Below are 25,378 nucleotides of genomic sequence, written 5' to 3'. Positions count from 1 at the left end.
AATAAATATCATTTATTTTTTATTACTTATTTTATTGTTAAATAAATTTTTGTAATGATTTATTTATTTTATTATTTGTAAAAAAGACAAATGGTCAAACATGAATGGTACCGATCAAAGAAATGCATTTATTTGTGGGACAGTGGGAGTATACGAAAACAAAAACTAATTGCACAGTTTGGTCGTAAATCACGAGACGAAATTTTTAAGCCTAGTTAGTCTATAATTAGCCATAATGCTACAGTAACCTACATATACTAATGACAAATTAATTAGATTTAATAAATTCATCTCATATCTCATAGTTTTCAAACGAATTATATAAATACTCCTTCCAATACCTTATAAATACCTTATAAAGTTTACGTCTTGTTTGCTTCAACCCGAAATCCAAAAAATTTTCAAGATTCCCTGTCACATCGAATCTTGCGGCATATGCATAAAGCTTTAAATATAGATGAAAATAAAAATTAATCATACAGTTTAACTGTAAATCGTGACTCACGAATCTTTTGATCTTAGTTAGTCTATGATTGAAAAATATTTACCATAAACAAACGAAAGTGCTACAGTACGAAATTTTCACATCTGAACGAGCCCTTAGTCCGTCGATACGAGCACCCCTAAAATGCGCCGTGTTCAGCGTGCACCGAAAGAGTTGGTGGCGAAAAAGAAATCACCAGTCAGACGAGCAAGAACACTCACAAAAACAAAAAGCACGACACTGCTGCCGCCCGCTTCTAGAAGGCCTGCACACAAAAACAAACAGCACGACACGGCGGCCGCCCGCTTCTAGAAGGCGCACTCACCTACCAATATCCTCCTGACGTGTCCCAAACAAAGCGGTGAAATGGAGCATTTTAAATGCAACACTTTTCATTATTTTTAGGCTTTGAACTTATGATTTGAGCGCGTTATTATTAAAGGACTACGCACAAGATGATTAAAAAACAAATATATATACCCTATATTTACTTGTCTGATAAGTTATGGCTGAAAATAATGTTCATTGATTTATTTTAAGATGCTAAATGGTTTAAAAAAATCCTACTAAACAGTTGACAGATTCAGTAGATAAGCTCAAATGAACGTAATTTGCTCGGGCTAGTGCCAGTTTCAAGGTAGACAAGACTATATATGTTGAAAACAATATAGATAAATTTTATGCTCATAAAATTCATTTTATTACATGAAATATCTCTTCACCCATTCTATGTCATACTCATACCAGATAATTTAATGCCATGAAACTATATTAAAATCTCCATTTAGATTGATCTAAGACCATTTTTAATGAAATTTTATCAGAGTTTTATTTACATTTAATAAACTAACACATAAGTTTTGATAATGAACAATGTTTTCAATAAGAGAAGAAGTGGGTTTTGTTGGGATAGAACTCTTTTGACATGATTACTAATTCTCTATGCATCATGAAATTGAATATTTATAAAATCATAGAATATAACTTTTTACTGAGAGCGAATGTTTTATCCATGTTCGTTTCATTCTATGCTGCATGTCAATATCGGTTTGTAAGAGAGGTGATGCAATTAGGACAGTCCCAATGCTTTTCTATACCTATTGTTCATATTGTTTTTTACGGACACTATGTATAGAAATCATGGTCTCAATGGATAGTTTCTATAGAATAATGTTTTATCCAATCATATACGTTCTCTCTCCATTCGCTATTAATCACATCACTTCATGTCTTGGTTCTCGCGTAGACATTGGCTGATAAGCCATGACTAAAAGTATTGTTTGCTGATTTGTTGTGAGAGAAAAACACTGCTGAATGGCTGAAGATTCGGTAAATAAGCTCAAGCGAACAAGTTAACTTAAACCCGGTTTCAATGATTTTTTGTCTCTCTTTTTAATAATTATTTTGCCATATCAATAAAATACTTAGATGACAGTATAATTAATGTCCATAAAAACTACTCCCTCCGTCCACGAAAGAATCAATTTCTAGAGTTATTCTAAGTTAATTTTTTTAAACATCGATCAAATTTCTAGAAAAAAATGCTAAAATTTATAGTATCAAATTAGTATCATTAGATTCATCATAGAATATATTTTTATATGATGCGCATTTTATGTTATAGATGTTGATACTCTTTTCTATTAAGTTAGTCAAACTTAAAAAAATTTAACTGATACAGATTCTAGAAATTGATTCTTTCGTGGACGGATGGAGTAATGATTTTTGCATCTCCTTAGTTGGTGTCATGCATTGGCATTGGATGTGAAGGCCGTGGAGGGTGTCATTTGAATGCAAAAAAGGAGTGATAGTCATTACTGCTTAATGATCACACGAACGAACGATCTTCTTCACACCGATTTTGCATGAACTTAGCCCATCCAAACCGAGGTGAACCAAACCTTCTGGGCTTCTACCCCTACACATCTTCTTCCTTAAACAAAGCCATTTTTTCCATGACTCCAACGCCCCGCCTCACTCCCTGAGCTGGCACATCTCCACTTCTGTCTCCTCACTCCTCCACCCCCACCACCGGCCCCGCCGAATTCCAAGGTCTATTCTTCTGCCCCTCCGCCGTTCCCGAGATCGCATTTTCCGAGTTCCTGATCACGGAAAACCCCGGGAATTCCTCCCTCAGATCCGCGCTTTCCTCGGAGGCGTCGCTGAATTGCGGGTTCTTTGCGCAGGTTTCCCGCGTGCGGCGGCGAGCGGGGCGGGACGGGGACGGGGGTTGGTTGGATTGGATCGGGGTAGGGACAGACTGAGCTGCCGCCCGTTGACTAGCCCGGCCGCCAGAGATGGGCAAGGGCGGCGGCTGCGTCCCCAGCAAGAAGCGCCAGCCACCGGCCGCCGCGCCCTCGTCGTCGTCCGCCGAGGCCGCGGTGCCGCGCGAGGCGCCCGAGGAGGAGTTGGCCAAAGCGGCTTCGCCGACGCCCGCGGCGGCGGGGCGGAAGCTACGGCTGTACATCGTGTTCTACTCGATGTACGGGCACGTCGAGTCCCTGGCGCAGCGCGCGGCGGCCGGCGCCGGCGCGGTGGACGGCCTGGAGGCCGTGCTGCGGCGGGTCCCCGAGACGCTCCCGCCGGAGGTGCTGGAGAAGATGCAGGCGCCGCCCAAGGACCCTGCTGTCCCCGTCATCGCCTCGGCCGCCGAGCTGCAGGAGGCTGACGGAGTGTTGTTCGGCTTCCCGACGAGGTACGGCTCCATGGCCGCGCAAATGAAGGCATTCTTTGACTCCACTGGGTCGCTCTGGGAGGCGCAGAAGCTCGCTGGGAAGCCCGCCGGGTTCTTCGTCAGCACCGGAACGCAGGGCGGGGGCCAGGAGACCACAGCGTAAGCATCTCTTTATTACCCTTTCAGGTTTCTTTTATTAATACCCATTACATGCTCTTGAAGGAAGAATTCAACACTTGCTATTCCATTGATAGGTCGTTTCTTAAAACTGAAAACAGGCCATACTTCTTGAGATTAATTACTATATATACTTTGTTTCTATAAAAGTGTTTCACTGAACCTACAGTAGAGGTCTATGACTTCTTTCCCTCCTGTTCTATTCAGGGTTAAGCAAGCCTACAATACTATAATCCTGATTGGTTAACTGGCTGAAGGATTTGTGATGTTTTCACCGCCTGTTTGTTTAGGCTCCATGTGTGAGATAATCAAGTCATGGATTAGTTTAGCACCACACTCATTTTTCTGCTTTGTTTGTAGTTATTTGTGTTCGTTCTCCCCAATTATCAGAATACCTGTTTTTATTGTATGTTTGATCATGTGTGCTTCCACTCCATCCCTTGTTGTCGTTAATTCAGTGAATGAGAGTTTACAACTAGGAAACGTATTAAATAGTATAATAATACACAAATAGACGAACAATTTGCCAAAATGAGCGGTAAAATGTGTAATTGAAGCTGAAATGCTCTTATTATTTTGATGACTTTCCGTAATTCACTATCAAGTGCTTCTAAAGCAAGATGCCTTATGGTAATGATGATAACAATTTGGTTGTTACAAAATTTGAAACTGAAGAACTGTATTTGTAGCAATTTAAGATTTCATCACACTATTTTCTCCATTATTGATGATCATGGTGCTGTATAGTGAGACTATTAACAACAACACGGGTAGGACATTGGATAAGATTTGTACAAAAAAGACTCTTTGAGTTAATGCCATGGTACGGAGTACATTTAGGTGTACCTGATCAATATCTGCCGCAGTGCAGATCAAACTGCAGTGTGTGGTACAGTCCTAAGCATGGGCAGTAAATTCAAGATTTTTAAGATCAGGACGAACTAAAAGAGATGCATGATTGAGAAGCCTATGAGAAATCAGAATTGCGGCTTTTTAAATTCTTGCATCCAAACAAAGGCTAACCAAAACTACTACTTGCTGAAAATATTATCGCTTGTTCTCTCAATGGATTTTGGATATTTTTGCTTGTTAGGTAAATGCTCCTTATTCCAGTTTGTGGCCAGTTGACTACCCTTTTCCTTTTCTCCACTTGAACGAGCCCGACTATACCTTATAGTCTGCTTAACAGCTTAAGGAAAACAATGCAAAGAAAATGAAAAAAAAAATCTTAAAGCATAAATAATAACCATCACTTAATTTGCGGTGTTGCTGTTTAATTGCTGTAGAATCATAATTCTTTAGTACAAGGCTGGGACTAGTGTTCCTGTGACCTTAAAAAGAATAGAAATCCCTTGGTTTTATTGTCCTTACTTGTTTGCCACTTGTAATTTTTCTCTATATAATCTTTGTAGCAGAATAGAAGTATCTGATTTCACTAGCTATTCCAGTATTCCTGATCAGTGACCATGCTTTGTTTATTGTAGTTGGACGGCCATCACCCAGCTAGCGCACCATGGAATGCTTTTCGTCCCGATTGGCTACACCTTTGGTTCAGGCATGTTCAACATGGATGATATCAGAGGAGGCAGCCCCTATGGTGCTGGCGTCTTTGCTGGCGATGGCAGCAGACAACCCAGTGAGACAGAACTCGCCCTTGCAGAGCACCAGGGCAAGTACATGGCCTCAATAGTGAAGAAGCTAGCTCACCATGCTTGAGCCAGCCACCCCTGTGCAGTAAAGGTCACACCGTCACCTTCCTCTAGCCCTTGGCTTCTCCTATCGTTTCCGGATATATCCGGCCCGTCGTATATGTGCACAGCTTGCCCTATTGTTTGTCAAAGTAGCCACCCCTAAATTAAGGTTCCTTTGTACATTGTTGACATAAACATATTGTTGTCCATTTGAATAATAAGTGTCCCACAAAGTGTTCATCAATAAACATCATATGTCATATTGGTTTTGGAAAGTTTGGTGTCTGTTTTGTTGCGCAGAACCGTTTTTATACTATAAAAGAAAGGCATTTTTGTTCTGTTGCTTTTTCATGTCTGCTTCAATATACCATTCCCCCCCCGCCCAGTGGTCCTTTGGATTAAAGGATTAGTCATCTTGAAATCCTATAATATTACTATGAGATGGCTCTTTCATGCGATTTAGGACGAAATTCTGGGATGAAATCCGATCTCTTGGAAACTCTCTTTTATATCTTTCACTTAAACTCCTGGTGTTTCTCCTATGTTGCAACCAACACTCTATCAGAACTTTCCTGCGTTCCTAACGCAACATCTGTCATGTATTTTGCATTTTTCGAATTCTTCCAAAGAGACCCCTGTTCTTCCTCATCTCCGAAGACCTTGATGTCAACTGTAGTTGATCACATTTTACTATGTACTTCAGCATTTTAGAGGGGAAAATATATTTAAAACCTCACTCAGCTATCGACCCAGTCCGATTATGTTTCCTGAACTGCAAAATCATGTATCTTTTACTACCTGAACATTTAATATTGTGCAAATCACACCACTTGGTGGTTTTAGATATGAAAGGTCCATTTCACCTCTCAACTTTTGTCCTGGTTAACTTTCCTCCCTCTGTCCCTCAACCTTATAAGAAGTAGATGTGGAGAACTAGAAGAATACCCCACGTACTGCAACAATAATTTCTTAGAATTAAAATCGTTGCATGTATAAGCTGGACATATATGTTCTTGTATCAGTTGTAGTCAAAACTAAGCAATATAAAAAGTCTAACATAATATCAGATTGAATTATAAGATGTTGGGATGAACAAATCTATATAAGAATACGGATGCCTTATATTTTAATAGATTGAAAATAGTAGTGGAGCCTATTTTTTTAGGAAAAAATAATTGTACTTAATTGGTATGATTTGGGTTTTTTTTGTAGTTATAATGGAGGATGATTTAGATAATGAATGGTGTGGATAGTTTACATGAAGAGATTGAAAATTGTGAGAAAAATGATGTGAATAGCTTGCATGTTGAATTTTAAAAAATAGTGAGTTTACTTTTATAAGATATATATAAATATAAATATAAATATAAATATAAATATAAATATAAATATAAATATAAATATAAATATAGATATAGATATATTTTTGCTCGGTCGATATTTAAAACATGCAAATCACAACCCTCCATGAATCTGGAGATAGTTTGTCCTTGTTTAGTTCGCGAAAAGAAATTTATTGAGTGCCAAATTGGATATGTCGGCACACATTTGAAATTTAAACGTAGACTAATAAAAAATACATAGCTCGCCTAGAATCTGCGAGATAAATTTATTAAGCCTATTTAATTCAGTATTAGCGCATGTGGGTTATTGTAGTAATTATGGCTAATCATGCACTAGTTAGTCTTAAAATATCCATCTCGTGATTTTACAATCAAACTATGCAATTAGTTTTTTTCTATATTTAATGCTCCATGTATATGTCGAAAGATTCGATGAGATAAGTGAAAAGTTTTTAGATGAAAAACTAAAAATGACCTTTTATGAGAAGTAATTCATAATAAGATCAGCATAGAATGAATTTCACGATCTTGACATCCTCTACTACTGTTTACGATAAATCTATTCTTTTTTCTTTTCAGCCGTACTTTTTGTGCCAGCCAGCAGTGTTTTTTTCTTACAATAAATTAGCCAATGATAATTTTAGTCATGACTTTTCAGACCAGCGAACAGGCCTCTTTATTCATGCCATTAATTAGATAGTGTTTGTGTACTGTTACATTCCCTGTGCATGAACTGTTTGGGCCTGTTTAGATTGAAGATGAAAATTTTTTGGGTGTCACATCGGATGTGTCGAAAAGATGTCGGAAGGGGTTTTTAGAAACTAATAAAAAAACAAATTACATAGCTCGTCAGGAAACTGTAAGACAAATTTATTAAGCATAATTAATCTATCATTAGCACATGTGGGTTACTGTAGCACTTAAGGCTAATCATGGAGTAACTAGGCTTAAAAGATTCGTCTCGCGATTCTCAACTAAACTGTGTAATTAGTTTATTTTTTTATCTACATTTAATATTCTATGCATGTGTCCAAAGATTCGATGGGATGGATGGAAAATTTTTGGGTGGGGAACTGGGCCTTTGTGGTCCACTATTTCCTACAGCATTCATCCGCGTGCACTATGGAGTGCGCTTAGGGCACTCACAATACAGACTCTACCATAGAGTCTAAAGTCATTTACTACCTCGAACAATGTGGACTTAGAGTCTAAATAAGACTTGGAGTCTTATTTTTTTCTACCTCTTTTCTTCAATAAATATGATGTCACATCAGCAAAATACCATAAATAATATGTAATTAATTGTCTTGGACTTTGTGATAGAGTCTTGCATTGTGAGTGCCCTTACCATACAATGGCTCACATGGCATATGACATCTCACATTCCATGCCTCTTCTTTGCTATATGTGAAGGTGGGGCTCATCTGGGCAAGTTAGATCGGTACAAAATGTTAAGCTCCTTTATTATTGGGGTTCTTGATGCTCCTGATGCCATGTCAATATATCATAGAGTCTTTTTAATCAGGCCTTGTTTAGTTCGTAAAATTTTTTAAGATTCTCCGTCACATCGAATCTTTGGTCGCATGCATGGAGCATTAAATATAGACGAAAATAAAAACTAATTGCACAGTTTACCTGTAATTTATGAGATGAATCTTTTGAGTCTAGTTACTCCGTGATTGGACAATGTTTATCAAATAAAAACGAAATGCTACAGTAGCTAAAAACAAAAAAATTTTGCGAGCTAAACAAGGCCTCACTGAGGACGAGTGCTCTAAATCTACCGTAGCTAATGGATTTGATTTAAACATTAAATATGTTAACAATTATGGAGATACATGATACTTCTTCCACTTGAAACCACCGAGGCGTATGATTTATCAGATGTCTTGATTTTACCGTTTCAGGAGTAAAATCAGTCCCAATTCGTGGGAGTAAAATTTGGCCCCGTAAAGCTCAGATTGTTCTTTTTATTAGCAGAAAAAGCTCAGATTGCTCGTGCAAGTAAAAAAAAAAATATGGGCCGGAAGGGTTCCAAATCCATTTCCGGTTGCTGGACCGATCAGGCCCGTCCGCCGTCCGGTACGGTATATCTCTCTCCCAAAACAGAAAGTGAACACGCGCTCTTCCGATGGCGGCCATTTCAAAATTTTGAAATCGCCCTCCCAATCCCAACCGAGAAGCGTCAGCCCTCGCCTCTCCTCCCCCGCCCGCCTCCTGCAGTCCCGCTCGCCTTCCCTCGTCCGCCGCTGAATCCGTTCCGTCCCACCTCGCCGTCGCTCTCTCCGCCCTCGTATACAGGTACAAACACACCTCCGTCCCTCTCCCTCCCCTTTGCTTTCTCCCTTTGCGGCCTCGGCCTCGATCGCCGGGTGTAGAAGCTGTACGGCGAGATGATCGCGGTGGTGGTCGCTCCTGTGCCCTTTCATTTCATTCGGGGCACTTCCGATGCTTTTACTTCTTCCGATACGGTTCTAAGATCTCGTTGATGTGCATTTGGTGGCGCTTTAGGGGGGTTCACATTATCCTCTGTTTAGATAGCGCGATCGTGTAGTGTTTGTGCCGTGTTGCGTGATGCCAGAGAAGGAAGCGGCTCACTGCTGATTTCCCCTCATTCAGTTCGAAAACTGCAATAGCTTCACTCAACAGTATAGGCATGTTGATTTTTGAATGGGGGAATCGAGAGGAGCAGAGGCATTGATATGGTTTTCTGGAACGGTGGATACGGCTGAGCAACGCATGTTGTGAAACTTAACTGCAGTTTGCCCTTCAACAGAACGAATTGTCCTGGTTCAGTATATTTGTTGTTTTCTACACAAACGTGTAGATCTATTTATTAATCCAGAAACATTTCTTATAAACACGATTTCCCTTTCATTCTGTGTGATTTATGAGTCACTGTATTGAAATGCATCCCAGCACCCAATTTCTCCTAAGTTATCCCAATGCTTGTCAGTCATCATACGCTAGTCTATATCAATTGATATTGAGGGGTGCATGTTGCAGTGTTGGTTTGAAGAGGCGTCGTTCATAATACTGAAGCTATGGAGGATTCTGTACAAGTTGCATGTGTAATACCAAGTGCTGCAGATGCTGCATTTCAGATTTACTCCTTGAAGCGATCAGCATATGCTGCTGTGCTGAGAGCATTCTGTGCTCAGTCAGACATTCTCTCAAGGGTACTTCCTCACTCCTATAAGTTCAGCTGTGAAGTATTACTGAGCAAATAATATACAGTAGGAAATATGGCGATCTGTTACTCTATACCATGACATGATAATATGATAGATACTTTTGTTTCTTATGTCACTTCTGAGGATATCTTGTTGAAACCTTACTTTTCATGCCCTTATTAGTTTCCTTACTTTAATCCTCCTTTTTATGAGCATGTTTAGCTATTACACTGTTCAGGTGAATTTCGATGATAGCATTTTTTTTTTCTAGAATATGCACGATAGCATATTCAGTATCTTTTTCAGCTACATATATGTGTGTTACATGCTACTTACCTTTGCCTTCTTACAGGACAAAGTAAGATGTCTCACTGAACTGAGAAATGAGCTTAAAATATTGCAGACTGAACATGCAGAATGTCTTGTGAAAGCCAGATCAAATAAGCAAATCAAGTCTTTCAGGTGAAATAGTTAGTAAACAGTATTGCTTCTCATAGTAAAATGTATATGCTGATGTTGATTGAAAGACTAATCTGTTCCACAGCTCCAGATTTCTAACCTTCTGAAATTTTTGATGCTATATGCTGGCATCTACTACTGTTTCATGTTTCTGTGTGGCCTAGATAAATATTTTCATGTTCCTGTTTCCTTGTCTTACAACAAATTCTCCCCAATACTGATCACTGTCGTATTAGACATATTACAAAACAATTTATGTGGACTGCTGCATTTCTTGTCACAGTGTCGGCTTGCACTCCAAAGGAAACACTTGCAGTACTGAAGTTATAAAGGATTTTCTAGGTCTTGCATGCGTCCTACCAGATGCTGGAGATACTGTGTTTCAGATCCACTGCTTGGAGCGATCAGCATATGCATCAGTATTAAGAGCTTTCTGTGCTGTGACAAACCACCTCTCATTGGTACATCTGTTAGCTATACCTCCTTTTTCCTATAAGCTCCAAATACAACTAATCGAATCATAGTGATATAATCGTTGGATAAATTGTATATTCTTTTATTATACTCCCTCGGTTCCAAATTATAGTTCACTTGGGCTTTTTCCCAAGTCAAACTTCTTAAACTTCGAGCAAGTTCAACATGTACAACATCAAATTTCTGTCATTAAATTCTCCATGAAACATATTTTGAAATTTCATTTAATTGAACTCGAGATGTTAACATATTTTTCTAAAAACAAGGTCAAAGTTAGAGCAAGGTTTGACTTAGGACAAATCCATACTGAACTATAATTTGGAACGGAGGGATTATGATATTGTATCCAAGCCAAGCTTTTTACCTGTTTGCTTTCAGTTTTCTTTACCTATACATTTTTTACAGTTACAGGTCAAGCTTCTATCTCAACTAAAAAATGAACTTAGAATATCGCATAGTGAGCATAAAGAAGTTCTTATGAAGGTCAGTTTAAATGAGCATATCAAGTCTTTGAGGTGAGCATTTCTAGTCATTTGTTCTCGTTACGAAGTGTATGCTTATTAAATGCATTTTCTTTCCTGCAATTTCACATGCCTAACCTTTCTTATTGAGCAGGAAATTTAGTTTGGCAAATCTGTCTGTTGTTACAAAGACCAATCCAGCTTTTGATGTGCATGCTGTGCTTCATGACAAGATTGGCCCAACTGGTCAGGTTTGCACTTCATCCACAAGCTGCCTCAGTTTGATACAGCAATCATCAGTATCAGAGAATTCAATGTCCTCCACAAGGTGTCAATTTTCTGTTTTCCCACTCAAATCATTTTTTCACAAATAAATGTGTCGATGCTCATTTATTGTGATGGCTAATGGAACAGAGACATTGGGATATCAGATAGCTCTAATGGAGCCGAAGGACCTTATTTTGAATCCCACACAGTGGTGTCTGCTAAAAGGTTGAAAACTGTAAATGGGCATGCACCAGCATACTTAAAATGTGGCCCTTCCAATCAGTTACGAGTGGCAGTTTCTGCAGTGATGGTGGTATGGAATGTTTCCCTCTTTTTTTTAAAAAAAAAACATTTGCATTCAACTTGGAATTGTGCATATGCATTTCTTGTTTTCTTCTGTAACTATATTATCCATATATAGAAAATTTGCTGAACCATAACGATGTTGAAAAGGACATGCACATTATCATGATGGAAACCATCTATAATTCTTCATTACCACATTTAGTGGTTGTGTGTGACTGTAAATGATAGAAAAAGGCATTTTATATGCCTTCATAGTTCAATAACAGCTTTGACAGTAGTTGTCTATACGCTAATACGCTTTTATTGTCAAAATTGTTAAATCCAAGCATTTTGGTAGATTTTACATGTTGGTAGAATGGTTACACTGCTGATACACTTTATTGCGAGATGTTATGCTGTGAAGTGAAGTCTGGATGTGCTTCATCTCCCATTTTTCAGGAAAAGCACAGCCAACTGAATGCTGGCCAAGGTCCTTTAAGTGTTGATCATACTAGTCAAGAATCAGGGAAAAGGAAAACTGTAGTGCCAGAGATGAGTGTATCTGAGAGTCTGGATGTTATGGACAGAAAGTATGAGATTGAGTACCAGAAGCCCAAGAATAAGGACTCAGATTTGGAACATGGTTCTGAAATAATTAAGCTCTGCCTAACTGCTAGCCTTCTAAGCAAGGTACACTACTCATCCTTGTGGTCCAAATACATATTTTGGCTGCAGGACTACTTCAATAGTCCAATTACTTATTAACCTTTCTTTTTTTGAAATTGTGATGTCCTGTGACATGTCTCACAAATTAAGATTCCATATATATCCTTTTCTACATTAATATACCACTCTCTGTCTTGAATTTGCTCTTATTAGTTACATGTATTCTATTCTTTCTTCTATCCCTTTGTGTAACCATTGGCATTGGGTCAATTAAGAACATAAAAAGTTTCCATTATGTCAAAGTTTAAATTAACAAGGATTCTTGTGTCTTTGTTTATTGGGGTTTAGGCATCTGACAAAGATTTCTTCTGTCATTGTTTGATGTGTTTTGGCCATCTTCTTGTTTGTAGGTTGAACGAATATTTAAAGAAAATCCAGATTCAGCTAATTTAGAGAAAGCAAAATTGACACTCAAAGTGAGATTCCCCTGGAAGTCATTATGGCAGTGCTATATTTACATTCATTTGCTCTTATTCCAAATATTTCTTGTGCTTTGATGACATTTTGTGCCTTGAATCAGGCCCAAGAAAAGGACCTTTTGGGTGCACTTGCTAAGCTTTCTGAAGTATCATATGATGGTACGTCACTTTGTAGAATCTTTTAGTTTGTGTTAAATAAAGTAAACTCCAGATTCCCAGAAATGGAAGATATTATAATCATGTCTTAGAGCAATGCCATAAATGCATAAACATGCCTAACAAAATCTACACTCTGAAGATTTTAGCTATCCTTTTCTTTAAGGAAAAACAAGAATTTTTCTTTAAACGAAAGAAAGAAAGGCAGCAGTGAGTTTACTAATCAGACTAATCAGTGATTGGAACTGTCCCCTGGGATTAGCAAGAAATAAAAAACTTGCATAATTTAAGGGTATCGTGAGTACTTTGAAAACTTGAGTGGATTGTGGATATGACAGATTTTTGCACTTCGTTAACTGCATTTTTTTTTGCCATTTCATATATTGCTGTTCTGCAGAATCTTATATATCAAATTCCACTACATATGGAGATTGTTGTCTTTTGCCATTTTTATCACCATTTAACCCATTCTCACTTATACCTACACCTACCTGAACTTGACCTGTTTTGCCCCTATGCTTTGCAGTTGTTTATTTCGGTGCTAACCATAACCATCGGTCGGTCAACCTCAATGAGCACGGCGATGGCAAGGGCGACGAGGCAGTGCTGCCAAAGCTTGTGAGTTCAAGCGACGAGACGTTGCCTGGGGCTAGGCTGGGAGACGGTGGAACAGAAAACAAGGTAAAGATCCAGGGCATTGCTTCCATCATTGTCCCCCTCAGCAGCGACCCCCACCAGTGGCACTGCCAGCCCATCCCCGCTCCTCCTGGCCCCGCCACTGCTCGTGGCCGCGTCTTCCGCCCCTGGCCAGCTGATGGCCGTGGGGCCGACCTCCACGCCCTCGGCGCTGTGCAAGAAAACCAAGTTCACGGCGGAGCAGACGGAGCAGATGCTGGAGTTCGCGGAGCGCTTTGGGTGGTGCATCCACAAGGCTGGTGCGGAAGCTGTCGATGCCTTCTGCACCCAGATCAGCGTCCCTCAGCGCGTCTTCAAGAAATGGTTAAGCAACAACAGGTACCTCGCCAAGATTCCACCCTCTGCTCTGCCGTCGCACCACCAAGGTCACCCGGCCACCACAGCGCAGGGACCGATGACTGAAGAAGACAAGTCTCCTGAAGCTGAAGTTGCTGTATCTGTTGATGGCGGCAAGGAAGACGAGAATGAAGTTTCTTCTGTAGTAGTAATTCAACGAGGAATGGGCCATCGGGCCAGAAAGCCTAACAACCGGTACCGTTGGCCAGAATGGATTACTTAGCAAGTAGTTCCAGGCCCAGTACGTGTGCTCGGAAAGCTAGCTGGAGCTGAAAGAGAGGTGACCTGTCTCCACATCAATATAGCTATCTTATTATCTTATCATTCAGCGTTCTGTCTCAGTGTGTCACAAGCAATATAAGAAAGCATTGTTTATATTATTATAATTATAGTATGGTGACTCCCATCCTTTGTCCTGTGCCAAACTCTCGTAATGGGCTTGTGTGCCGCTACAAGAGTAGATGACTGATATATACCTCATTAACATAATTGTCACTGACCAGCGGATGCTGATCAAGATCAAGTGTAGTACATCTCAGAGTTCATTTTCCGTGCCGTTTGTTTACGTTGACGACAGCAATAATGGTTCCTTTTTGTTTTCGTTCTCCAGCCTCAGGTGTGGTGTGTCGATCTTTCATCGGGACGCATGGCCATTATTCGAGTATCAATTCTTTTCTCCTTTTTTTCAATAGTAAATAGTATTTAAAAAATATATATAATCAGTGCATGCATGCGGTAGATCGATTTAGCTTGGGGCCTCTATCCAATATTACTAGCTTTGTTTGGTTGTTGGCGAACATCACGCCAATCGAATATATAGATTAATTACATAAAGACAGCTACAAAGAAATCTACAGCGAGAAAAGCAATTTTTTTTTACAAGGAACAATCCGAAATATATTAAACGCAGCAGAAAGCTGCAAAAATTTGTACATTGTACAGCTCTACTTAGAGTTGAGCATAACAGTCCACAAGCCAAACGGCTGCAAGAGTGATCAAGCTCTACAAGAGTGGAAACTAGCGCTTGTTTAGCTAGGGTATCCGCTATAGAGTTGGATATTCTGGTGATCTTGAAGAGAGTAGTCTGAAGATTTCCTGCAACATTATCATATACTTGGGTATATGGTTTCATTCTCCAGTGGGGAGGGTGGTCCTTGTTGGCGCTGTGAAGAAACTGAACCAGCTGCTGGAAATCAGAGAGAAAAAACACTGAGAAATTTGAAGGGCTTGGACCAGCTTGGCTCCAAGAGCTAGAGCCGCCGCCTCTCCCATAAGAACTGAGTGACAGTTGTGCATCCTGGCCTTGATGTAGATAGATTGGGCTGGGTGTATCTGAGAATTAAGAATGAAAATACCAGCATTGGCGTTGGCTGTGGAGTGGTCGTCTGGCACTCTAGATACATCTACGTAGCATCGTGATCCTTGAAGTGCTATTGGGTTGGTGCAAAAATATGGCCTGTTCGGTTCTGCCTGGATTGGAGTATGGGTAGGAGCCTGCATAAGAGAAGAAGTCATACCTAGGGCTGTTGAAAGGAAGCAGCTGTTTGCGATGGATGTAGTTGAGTATACTCCATATAACTGGCAATGGCAGTGTGAATTTGCACATGGGTCCACTCTTTCCTGTTGAAATGGTAGTCATTTCTAGATTTTCAGATATACCACAGAGTAGTGAGTGCTTTACATAAAAGAAATTCATTTGTGTGGTCTGGGAGAATGGTTTGGAGGATATGCTGCACTCCGTCATCTTCTGGAGGAAGGGCGGCTGTATTGAGTGCAGGATTTGATGTGAGCCAAACCTGTGTAGGAAGAGTACAATGAAAAAACAGATGAGAGTCAGTTTCTATAATATTGCATCTATCGCAAGTATTATTGCCGTTGGCGGAGTATCTTGTGGCTCGGTCCGCTGTGGCAAGCGCCTTTCTAATGAGTCTCCAAGCGAAAGTTTAGAGTAGGGGAGGAATGCATTTAGACCGCCAGATATTGTGGAGTAATTTGCTGCAACCAGGTGTAATAGAGCAAGATCCCTGATCAGGCAGAGTAGTCATACTAGCGGTATGAAGATGCTTGTAGATAGTTTTGGCCGAGCAGATGCCGTCCTTAGCCGGGATTCAACGAAGAATGTCGGGGGAATCAGTATGCACTACCAGTGATAAGGTGGACAACAGGGAAATGAAAGGTGTTATTTGTGAGATTAATGTTCCAGTTATGAGTATTGAGGTGCCAAAGATCTTTAGCTTGTGCAGGAGTGGGGTTAACCGAGACAGGCAGACTATGCTAGAAAGAATTTTTGCTGCACTTTATATTAGGCACTTCTCCTATTCACCAGGTGCCCGAAATCAGGCTTGTGTCCAGGCGATGTGGCGGCCATCGTGTCTTTCAGACTTTTGTCTTCGAGACTGCACACAGGTTGTCATTCTTGAATGTATGTTTCCTTAAGAAACCGGAGACGGAGTTTTTTAAAAGCTCTATCAGACATCTCTCTTGCCGTTTCGTTTAGGCCTTGTTTACTTGCAATTTTTTTTCCAAAATGTGAACAGTAGCACTTTCGTTTATATTTGATAAATATTGTCCAATCATAAGCTAACTAGGCTCGAAAGATTCGTCTCGCAAATCATATGCAAACTGTGTAATTAGTTATCTTTTTTACTTTATGCATGTGCGGCAAGATTTAGAAACTAAACAAGGCCTAAAAAAAATAGAGAGGAGAGGAGGACCGTGGAAGGTGGTGAGCCATAAGTGATGCAGCCCAAATTATGTGCCGAAAAATTTTTGCTAAACTAAACGTCTAAAAGTGTGTCAGACTTCTCAATTAAAGTTCTGACAATAAAATTTTTTACCACTTTAGCCAAAAAAATCTCAAATCTAAACAGGGGCCAGAGCCTTCCATGCACACGTCGTGTTGAGTTGCCGGCTTGCCGCAGCTGGAGATGGACTGCCTGCTTTGGTTTCTTTACCAACCTTACCTGTATACCTGCCTTGTCTTGCTAGGCCAAACGCTCACGCTCGTATACTGACAAGAAAAATCTTGCCTGCATGCATAAACCTCGAGACACACTCAAGATCCAAACTAGCGGCTCTCATCCACATCTTTGCTAGGCAAGGCTATACAATACGCACTGTACGTAGCAAAGGATCATACATGCCCTGAATTCCCATTTCAAAATTCAGTTCATCACTTGATGCAGATCCTTGCACATGAGGATTAGTAGTACATCCCTGATTGCCTATCACTGTGCTGCAGAATGGAGATGATTTGCTCGTACAACATTTTGATTCCTCGCAAACTATCCAAAAAAAAAAAAGTTGGCTGGGCTGGGGGTAGCTTTTACGGTGGTGGTTGGTCCTGCAGCTGCTGGTCACTGACAGACACACTGTTCGTTTCCTTGAGCAGATCTGAAGGCATTTGCCTTGGGGCCCAGCTGGTCTGTGACTGTGCTGGTGTGTGACTAGACAGTGCAGATGAGGCAGCGGCGTGTGCGTTGTGCACACATGCTTCCATCTACGACCATACGCCGATGAGAGCGTGATTTCGATCGTCTCGCCTACCACTACTCTACTCTACTGTCGTGTCCACGTCGTCGGTGCCGTCAACATCCGGATCATTGCGCTCCAACTCCACGGGGCCGGGGGGGGGGGGTGATCAGATAATCTTCCTTCCCCCCAATCCCCCCCCCCGCGCGCGATCTCGGGAACCATGCATGGCGAGGCCTTCCGCTTCTGCAGCGGCGGCCGCGCTCCGTGCCTGCCTCGGCGTCGCCTTCGCCTTCGCGCTGCTGCTCCTGCTCCCCTCCTCCGGCCTCCCGCGCCGCGCCCTGTCCGCCGACGAGAGCTGCCACGACGTCGCGCCCGGGTCTGACGGTGACCGCGGCGGCGGCGGCGGGTACGTCGACTACCTGTACCTCTTCTACTGCGTCCTCGGCGGCGGCCGCCGGCCCTTCCTCGGGTACGCCGCGCTAGCGGCGTGGCTCGCCGTGCTCTTCTACCTGCTCGCCGACACCGCCGCGGTCTACTTCTGCGCCAGCCTCGAGGGCCTCGCGCGCCTGCTCGGCCTCCCGCCGGCCATCGCCGGGGCCACGCTCCTCTCGCTCGGCAACGGCGCGCCCGACGCGCTCTCCGCCATCGCCTCCTTCGCCGCCGGGGGAGGGACGTCCGCCACCGTGGGGCTCAGCGGCGTGCTCGGCGGCGCCATGTTCGTCTCCTCTGCCGTGCTCGGGGTCATCGCCGTCCGCCTCGGCGGCCAGGGCGTCGCCGTCCACCGCGCCAGCTTCTTCCGCGACGCGGCCTTCCTCCTCCTGGCGCTCGTCGCCGTGGCCGTCGTCGTCGCCGTGGGCGAGGTCACCATCTGGGCCGCCGCAGGGTTCGCCTCGCTGTACATCGTCTACGTCCTCGCCGTCGCCTTCACCCCGGACCGGTGGAGCAGACGCCACGACGCGCTCGCGGAGGACGACCACGCGTCTCCGGCCACCGCCGCCGTCTTCTCGGAGCTCCACAACGTCACAGAGACCAAGTTCTACACCGACCAGGAGGCCCGAGATCCGCTCCTCCCCGACACCGCGCCGCTACTCCAATACTACGCCGACGACATCAGCAGCAGCAGCAGCAGCAAGAGCGTGTTCTGGACCGTCCTGCGCGTGCTAGAGCTTCCGCTGAGTCTCCCGCGGCGGCTGACGATCCCGGACGCGAGCAAAGAGCGGTGGAGCAAGCCGGCCGCGGTGACCGCGGCCACGCTCGCCCCGGTCTTCCTGTCCTTGCTCTGGAGCCACCGCGCCACGGGGAGCGCCCCGTTCGCTAGCGTCCTCCTCGGTGGCCTTGCTGGTCTCGCGCTGGGCCTCATCGCCTTCCTCACCACGGACCCCTCCGCCCCACCAACCCGGTTCCTCGGCGCGTGGCTCGCCGGCGGGTTCGCCATGAGCGTGGCGTGGGCGTACGTGATCGCCAACGAGGTCCTGTCGCTGCTGGTCTCCGCCGGGACCATCCTTTCCGTGGATTCGGCGGCGCTGGGGGTCACCGTGCTCGCCTGGGGAAACTCCGTCAGCGACCTGGTAGCGAACGTGGCGGTGGCATCCCGCGGCGGCGGCGCGCAGGTGGCTGTGTCCGGCTGCTACGGCGGGCCGGTGTTCAACGTCCTCGTGGGCCTGGGCCTGTCCATGTTGCTGTCGTGCTGGAGCGGGTACCCGCGGCCCGTGGAGATACCAAGGGAGCCCGGGCTCTACCGGACGCTGGCCTTTGTGGCTTCTGGGCTTTTGTGGGCCGTGGTGATGCTACCTAGGAGAGGAATGAGGGTGGACAGGACGCTGGGCTTTGGGCTCCTCGTCATATACTTTTGCTTCCTCTGTATTAATATTTCACAGCTTAAGAATGCACGATAACATATTGGGTTTATTAGGCTACTCCTAGTGCTGAAATTACTGAGTAGTTTCCATACTAACAACAAAGACGTAATAATAAATAAAAAATTACCTTACAAATTACTTCACGCAACGTATTAGTTTGAGAGAATTCCTCACCATTGAATATTGCAAAAGAATAAACTACACTGGCTGTCTCTAAACCGTTACACCATTCTCATCTACGTCTCCCAAACTATTCTCATATACATCTCCAAAGTATAAAATTACATATCTAGGTCTCTAAACTATTTAATTAAACTATCTCGAACTAAAATAGTCACATCACAGTTCATCAGCTGACATGGCACTCCAACGTGGCAGCGTGGAATCGACATGTGGATCTCTAACTCATAATTATAAGACGATCCCTAAGCTATGATGTGATTCTCATCTAGGTCCTAACTATAAAATTACGTACTCATCACTGGGTCCCTAATGTAGTAATGTTTATCAAGAACCACATTTGCCAAATAAGCTTTCAGCCTTTGCTTATTATTGAACTTCTTATCTCCTGCTTCGCATCCTAGATATACAATTTCATAGTTGGAACTTGGAAGACATGTCATGGATGAGAATGCGTAATACTTTAGGGACTGCCAATATAATTTACTCATCATTGCAAAAAAAAAAAAAAATCCACACCACGTAGAAACTGTGACATTTGTATACCATTGTTATTACTTTACTTTCTTGTTACCCTCTTTACCATTGTCTGTCAGACTGTCACCACCGTTACTTGTTTCCTCCGTTATCCCTTGATCAGTTGATCCGCTGGCATATATTTTTTTTTATCCTCACCTGGGCCTGCCGTGGCTCCTGAGGAGTCTGAGTTTTACGTGATGCTGGGCTTTGATTTTGTGGGCCATGATGATGCTGCCCAGCTTTGGGCTCGTGGCTATAAACATACCTGTGCTTCCAGGGTTTTATGTCATGCTGGGTTCATTGCTTGATTCTTGCTCTTGGTTGAACTCGAGCCGTTTCAGTTTTAGAACATCTGATGTCCAGTCCAGTTTTTTAATCAAAAGTAGAAAAAAAATTGAAACTGGAGACATGAGACCACCTTATCACCAGGAATCGAAGTAAAAGATAGGTGTTTGGATGTATGGGAAAACAATTTAGAGAGATAGAGAGAGATGTATACAGTTACAAACACGACAACTGAGTTCGTTTCTCCAGAATGCTCCGAAAAGCAAAGGAGTTGAATGTTCCCCGCGTGAATTTGTAGTAAATTTATAGAATAAAAATCATGACAGTACTATCATCCAAACATTTCTACACTACATGTTATCCTTGTAAAAGCATGCTCTCACAAAAGGAAAATAGGGAAAGAGTGGTCTCATTAGGGAAAGACGAAGAATGAAATTCTATTCTCATGAAACATGCTGTCGTCATGTTGGCATCGTGTGTATTTTAATAATTAATTCAATATGAAAAGGTTTTCGTGTAAGATAGGTGTGCAACGGACAGGTTGATGAGAAGTGCAGCATGGAGCTTTCAGGTCCGATCCGGTGAGATCTCTCGGTCAGGCTCAGAGGCCCAAACGCGCTTCTGAATCCCAGTCGAGCACAATCAGGGCACAGTCAGGCAAACAGTTGCTAGCAAACGAACCACCGTGCAGCGACCTGTCCATGTCATGCCGATTATTGTCTCAGAATTTTGTTTCCGGAAAAGGGGATTATTGTCTGGAGTTTAAGCCAAGAAAAGTGCGTACTGTAGTAGAGATCTCTTGACCCCTACTGCAGTTTGTGTGCACACAGGCACCCTGGAATAAAGCCTAGCACGTAGTTTGCGGTTGTACAAATGTAAAACCTAAACAGCAAAGAGGTAAAAGTCTTTTTTTTTGTCATCTAACCATCATCCCAGTTTGATTTTAGCCATTTGAATTAAACAAAAAACAGGAATCTTTGATTATCCAACTATTATTACTATTCATATTTGACCATTCAGCTGTTTTGATGGGTGGCTTTTGTGAGTTGTGACGTGGACGGCATGTGATATAGCCATGCTCACATGTCGTCATTTGTTTAATTTTCTGAATAGTTTAGACAAATTAGGATCGAGAAACGACTAGTTGCAGATCTTGTAGTTGACGACTTTTTGAAATCATTTACGGTCCTAAAATTTTGTTGGAAGCTCTTATGTTTTAATCATGACAGTATTATCATCCAAACATTTCTATTTGAAGTTCTCACATTTTGAATTTTGAGATTTTCAAACCACCCATCAAAACAAATTGAATGGCCAAGTGGATGATAAAAGATTTCTGATTTTCAAGTTCAATGACCAAAACTAAACTCAGATGATAGTTTGATGGCCAAAAATAAACTTCTCCCAGTAAACACATAAGAATTTTGAAGAAATTTAACAATGTGGGAAATTTTCCTATAGATCTCTTTGGAACAAAGCATGAAACCTACGAAGTTTCTTACGATTTCAATGGGATATATAAAATCAAAGAAATTTTTGAAAAAAAAACTAGTGTGATGGTAGGCCCCGTGTAAATTTCATTTATGTTTATTTCTACTTTACAGTTCCTAAATCTTTCCTATGTTGCATTCAAAACTCATAATAAATTTTCCTATATTCTAAATTTATGTAGATCCTATGTTTTCTATCCCTCCGACTAACTGGCCAATAGTGGTGGTCCATGGCTTACTTGGGCCTTGTTTACTTTCACCCAAAAACCCAAAAAAAATTTCAAGATTCTCCGTCACATCGAATCTTTAGATGCATGCATTGAGTATTAAATATAGACGAAAATAAAAACTAATTGCACAGTTTGGTCGAAATTTACGAGACGAATCTTTTGAGCCTAGTTAGTCCATAGTTGGACAATAATTACCACAAACAAACGAAAATGCTACAGTGTTGCAAAATTTTTCGCTTCGGGAACTAAACAAGGCCTTGCTAGTTAGGGTATGCCAAATCTGAAAAAAAAACAGAGGTTATTTGGATTCACCATTCAAAATTTCTTGTCCACTATTGGCCAAACTACCTGAGCACTGGGTCTCTCTTCGTTTTAAATTATAGGATATTTTAGTTTTTTATAAATATTGTTTTTACTATATATTCTAACATAGTTTATATCGTATCAAAAAATAAAAATATCTTATAATTTATAACGAAGGAAGTACTTTTAGCTATTTTGTTTGTAGTGCCAAATCAATGCAACCAACTCTGGAGGAGTGGAAAACTAAAGGTAAACTTTGTCCAAAGAGTGATATAACTAAATAAAGAATAAAGCAAGCACACACACCAGTAGACGGTATCTGGTGCGAGATGTCACTAATGATGAAAACGGTCGGAAATGGTCGAAAAACTCATCTATTATTTTCTATATTTATATTTAATACGAACACGAAAATGGAAACGGTATAGTCGGAAACGAAAACGAAAGCGAAATTACGGTATTCGAAAACGAACCAATTCGATCGGAATTATGTCGAAAACGGTCGACGTACGAAAATTGAATACGAAATACCAACTCACGGTGCATAGTTTTAAACAAGTGCATGACCAAACTAATAAGTGCATGATTTAGTTCAAGTGCACATAATAGTTAACCGACACACAAGTACATAGTCACCAAACTAGTAAGTGTAACACTTTGAGATGACATTTTACTCCCTGATCCTACAAACAGCCAAGTGAAACATTGCTAAATTAGATAAATAGGACTATCCAACATCCACAAATTCTTCCTACAATCCTACAACATCCATAAATTCTTTCTACAATTCTACCAACAGACAAAACTATCAGGACAACAAAAACAGGATTCCAGTGATCCATTCTTCCTCTACCAACAACCAAAACTAACAGGACACCAAAAATTTTCTAAAGTAGCCAAATAATCAAGGAAGAATGGAAGATGAACCTGCTATTGAAGACGTTGTTGCCGCTGCCGGTATGGGAGGCGGCTCTAGAAGACGATGCACGCTCTTCGTCTTGTGCTTTCCCCCCTTGATGGCGCCCTTCGTTCTAGGAGCAGAAGCACCAGCAGGCGCCATCGAATGCTTGAAGGGTGGGATGGCGGTGTGGAGGCTAGCAGCGCTGGTGGCTGGCAGTGCTGGAGCCCTGTCGTCGCTGGTGGTTGGCGGCACTGGAGGCTGGCGGCGTGGAGCCCTGGCGGCGCTGGTGGCTGGCGGCGTGGAGCCCGGGCGGCGCTGTGGTGGACTGGCGGCGGCGTCCCACTCGCGAGTCGCGATGGAAGGGAATAGGGGCGCCGCCACTCTTTGCGTCGTGGTCGGGTGGAGGCCGGAGGGTGCGGCTGGTCGAGTGGATTAGGAGTTTAGGGTTGTGTACTTGTGTTACTGGGCTGAGCCGGAAAGGAAAAGTCTGGCAGTGGTAGTGGGGGAGGGGGACTACACACTACAGATTATGGGCCAAATTCGGTTATTTTCGCATTTTGAATACGGATAATTTCGAATATAATGAAGAAAAGTAGAAAACGATCGAAATAAGCCTATTTCGAATTCCGCACCGTTTTCGAATTTGTCTACCGAATTTCGTACCGTTTTTGAATTATTTCGAAAAAAATGAAAACGATCGGATCAAATGTAGAAAACGATGCGATTGGGTCGGGAATTTTTATTTCCGTTTTCATCCGGCAGGCGGCAGCACTCTAGGCTAGCGCACTGGAAATCCACCATCCTCTAATGATTTGGAGCGATGAATAAAATAACAGCAAAGTTAATGCTCACATCTCCATCTCCTCACCTTATCATCATGTGACGAGAGCATGTGAAAAGCCAAGTTCAATCAGTGGCGGGCCCATCAGATCTCAGCCTAAAGTTTTATTTGAAACCCAGAGTTTGTGTTCTATAAACGCAGCAATAGCGGAAAAAAACATAAAGACAGAATATCTTGACAACATGAATTGAAAAAACACAGAAAACTATATGGCGCACGAAGGACACAAGAATTTGATGAGAGTGCGTGATACGAAGGTAACTTTCTACGGGGTTCAAAGTCTTGGTAAAATTCCACAAAAATTCATATAAAACAAGTATTTCATAGCAATTTCATAGAATTGGTAGGGACCAAATACTTTGTTCCAATAAAGGGTCATAGAAAGTTTCTCTATTTTTACTATTCAAAAGGGGAACTAAAGGTGTGTTTGTTTTGAGGAATGAGGTGATTCATCATCTTCTTACTCTTCACTTTTTGTATTTAGTTTGTGAAATAGAATGAGTTGATCTATCATCATTTCATTGCACACTAGCTAATAAAAAAAGCTCGAACAGGGCGGTTAAAACCGCCGCCGCAGCTTTCAAATTAAGAAGAAAGTGCCTTCTCATCCGGCGAAAAAACCCCTGCGCCCCACCCCCATCCATATACTGTGGCTTTTTCGTCGTTCAAGTGAGAATTGGGCTGGCCGGGCTCCCCCAGTGCTTTGGTACGAGGATGGGCAGGGGATTTTTTTAACCCAGTATGAAATTCGCTCCCACATAAGGAATAAATTGATTCCACTAAAATTCATAAATAAACTCATAATACATCACCTCATGAAACATGTGGTAACTCCAAAAAATCAAATATATCGTAAATTAATTTCTTTCTCACGTCATTCTCGGTCATCTGGACTAATTCTAACGCAGCAGTAAGTAAATCATTTTAATTCAATATTACTTTAAAGGGTAATCAATTTTCTAAAAGCTTGACATCAATCTATCCTTGGCCTTGTTTAGATGCGAAAAGATTTTAGATTTTACTACTGTAGCACTTTCGTTTGTTTGTGACAAATATTGTCTAATTATAGACTAACTAGAATCAAAAAATTTGTCTCGTGATTTACAGGTAAACTGTACAATTAGTTTTTATTTTTATCTATATTTAATGCTTAATGCATGTGCCGAAAGATTTGATGTAACGAAAATTTTGAAAACTTTTTGGTTTTTTGGGTGAAGCCCTTGTCCACAACGACGATAATGGTAGAGGGAGTAGACATTACGGGTGGAGTCCGCTGTGTTCCGAAGAGCATCTTTTTAATAAATCTTGTTAAATTTATAGTGGTTTATTTAATTGTTTACTAAAATTATAAGGTCATTTTTTTAGGACGAAGGTAGCAGTGCACTGGACGTAGGCACGATCCCGACACGTACGATAACAGTGAGCATGTAAGTAGTAATATACAGTATTTGGTGGGGTTGGTAAAATTTAACAGA

At 42.0% G+C, this 25,378-nt stretch overlaps 3 protein-coding genes across 4 annotated transcripts; all 3 read left to right on the top strand.

Moving 5' to 3' along the window:
• On the top strand, positions 2,354–5,364 carry LOC110431859 (probable NAD(P)H dehydrogenase (quinone) FQR1-like 1). Of its 2 annotated transcripts, XM_021451599.1 has the most exons (3): positions 2,355–2,536; positions 2,671–3,317; positions 4,820–5,364. In XM_021451599.1, exons 2-3 carry the CDS (start codon positions 2,782–2,784, stop codon positions 5,049–5,051), a joined length of 768 nt encoding a protein of 255 aa, XP_021307274.1. In that variant the 5' UTR covers positions 2,355–2,536; positions 2,671–2,781; the 3' UTR covers positions 5,052–5,364. The 2 variants fall into 2 exon arrangements, with proteins under 2 accessions (XP_021307246.1, XP_021307274.1); XM_021451571.1 differs by having other exon boundaries at positions 2,354–3,317.
• On the top strand, positions 8,493–14,360 carry LOC8067370. The gene is made up of 11 exons (XM_021463477.1): positions 8,493–8,670; positions 9,376–9,548; positions 9,895–10,004; positions 10,285–10,462; positions 10,881–10,990; positions 11,091–11,264; positions 11,351–11,516; positions 11,948–12,178; positions 12,565–12,630; positions 12,735–12,792; positions 13,316–14,360. The coding sequence occupies exons 2-11, from the start codon at positions 9,414–9,416 to the stop codon at positions 13,885–13,887; spliced, it is 1,800 nt and encodes a 599-aa protein (XP_021319152.1). The 5' UTR covers positions 8,493–8,670; positions 9,376–9,413; the 3' UTR covers positions 13,888–14,360.
• Positions 17,301–19,211, top strand: LOC8067369 (cation/calcium exchanger 1). The gene has a single exon (XM_002467151.2). The coding sequence runs from the start codon at positions 17,520–17,522 to the stop codon at positions 19,188–19,190; it is 1,671 nt and encodes a 556-aa protein (XP_002467196.2). The 5' UTR covers positions 17,301–17,519; the 3' UTR covers positions 19,191–19,211.

The sequence above is a fragment of the Sorghum bicolor genome, chromosome 1 (genome assembly GCF_000003195.3).
Source record: "Sorghum bicolor cultivar BTx623 chromosome 1, Sorghum_bicolor_NCBIv3, whole genome shotgun sequence".
NCBI lineage: Eukaryota > Viridiplantae > Streptophyta > Magnoliopsida > Poales > Poaceae > Sorghum > Sorghum bicolor.
Note: the sequence above shows the minus strand (reverse complement) of the source record. Positions and strands in the feature narration are given on the sequence as shown.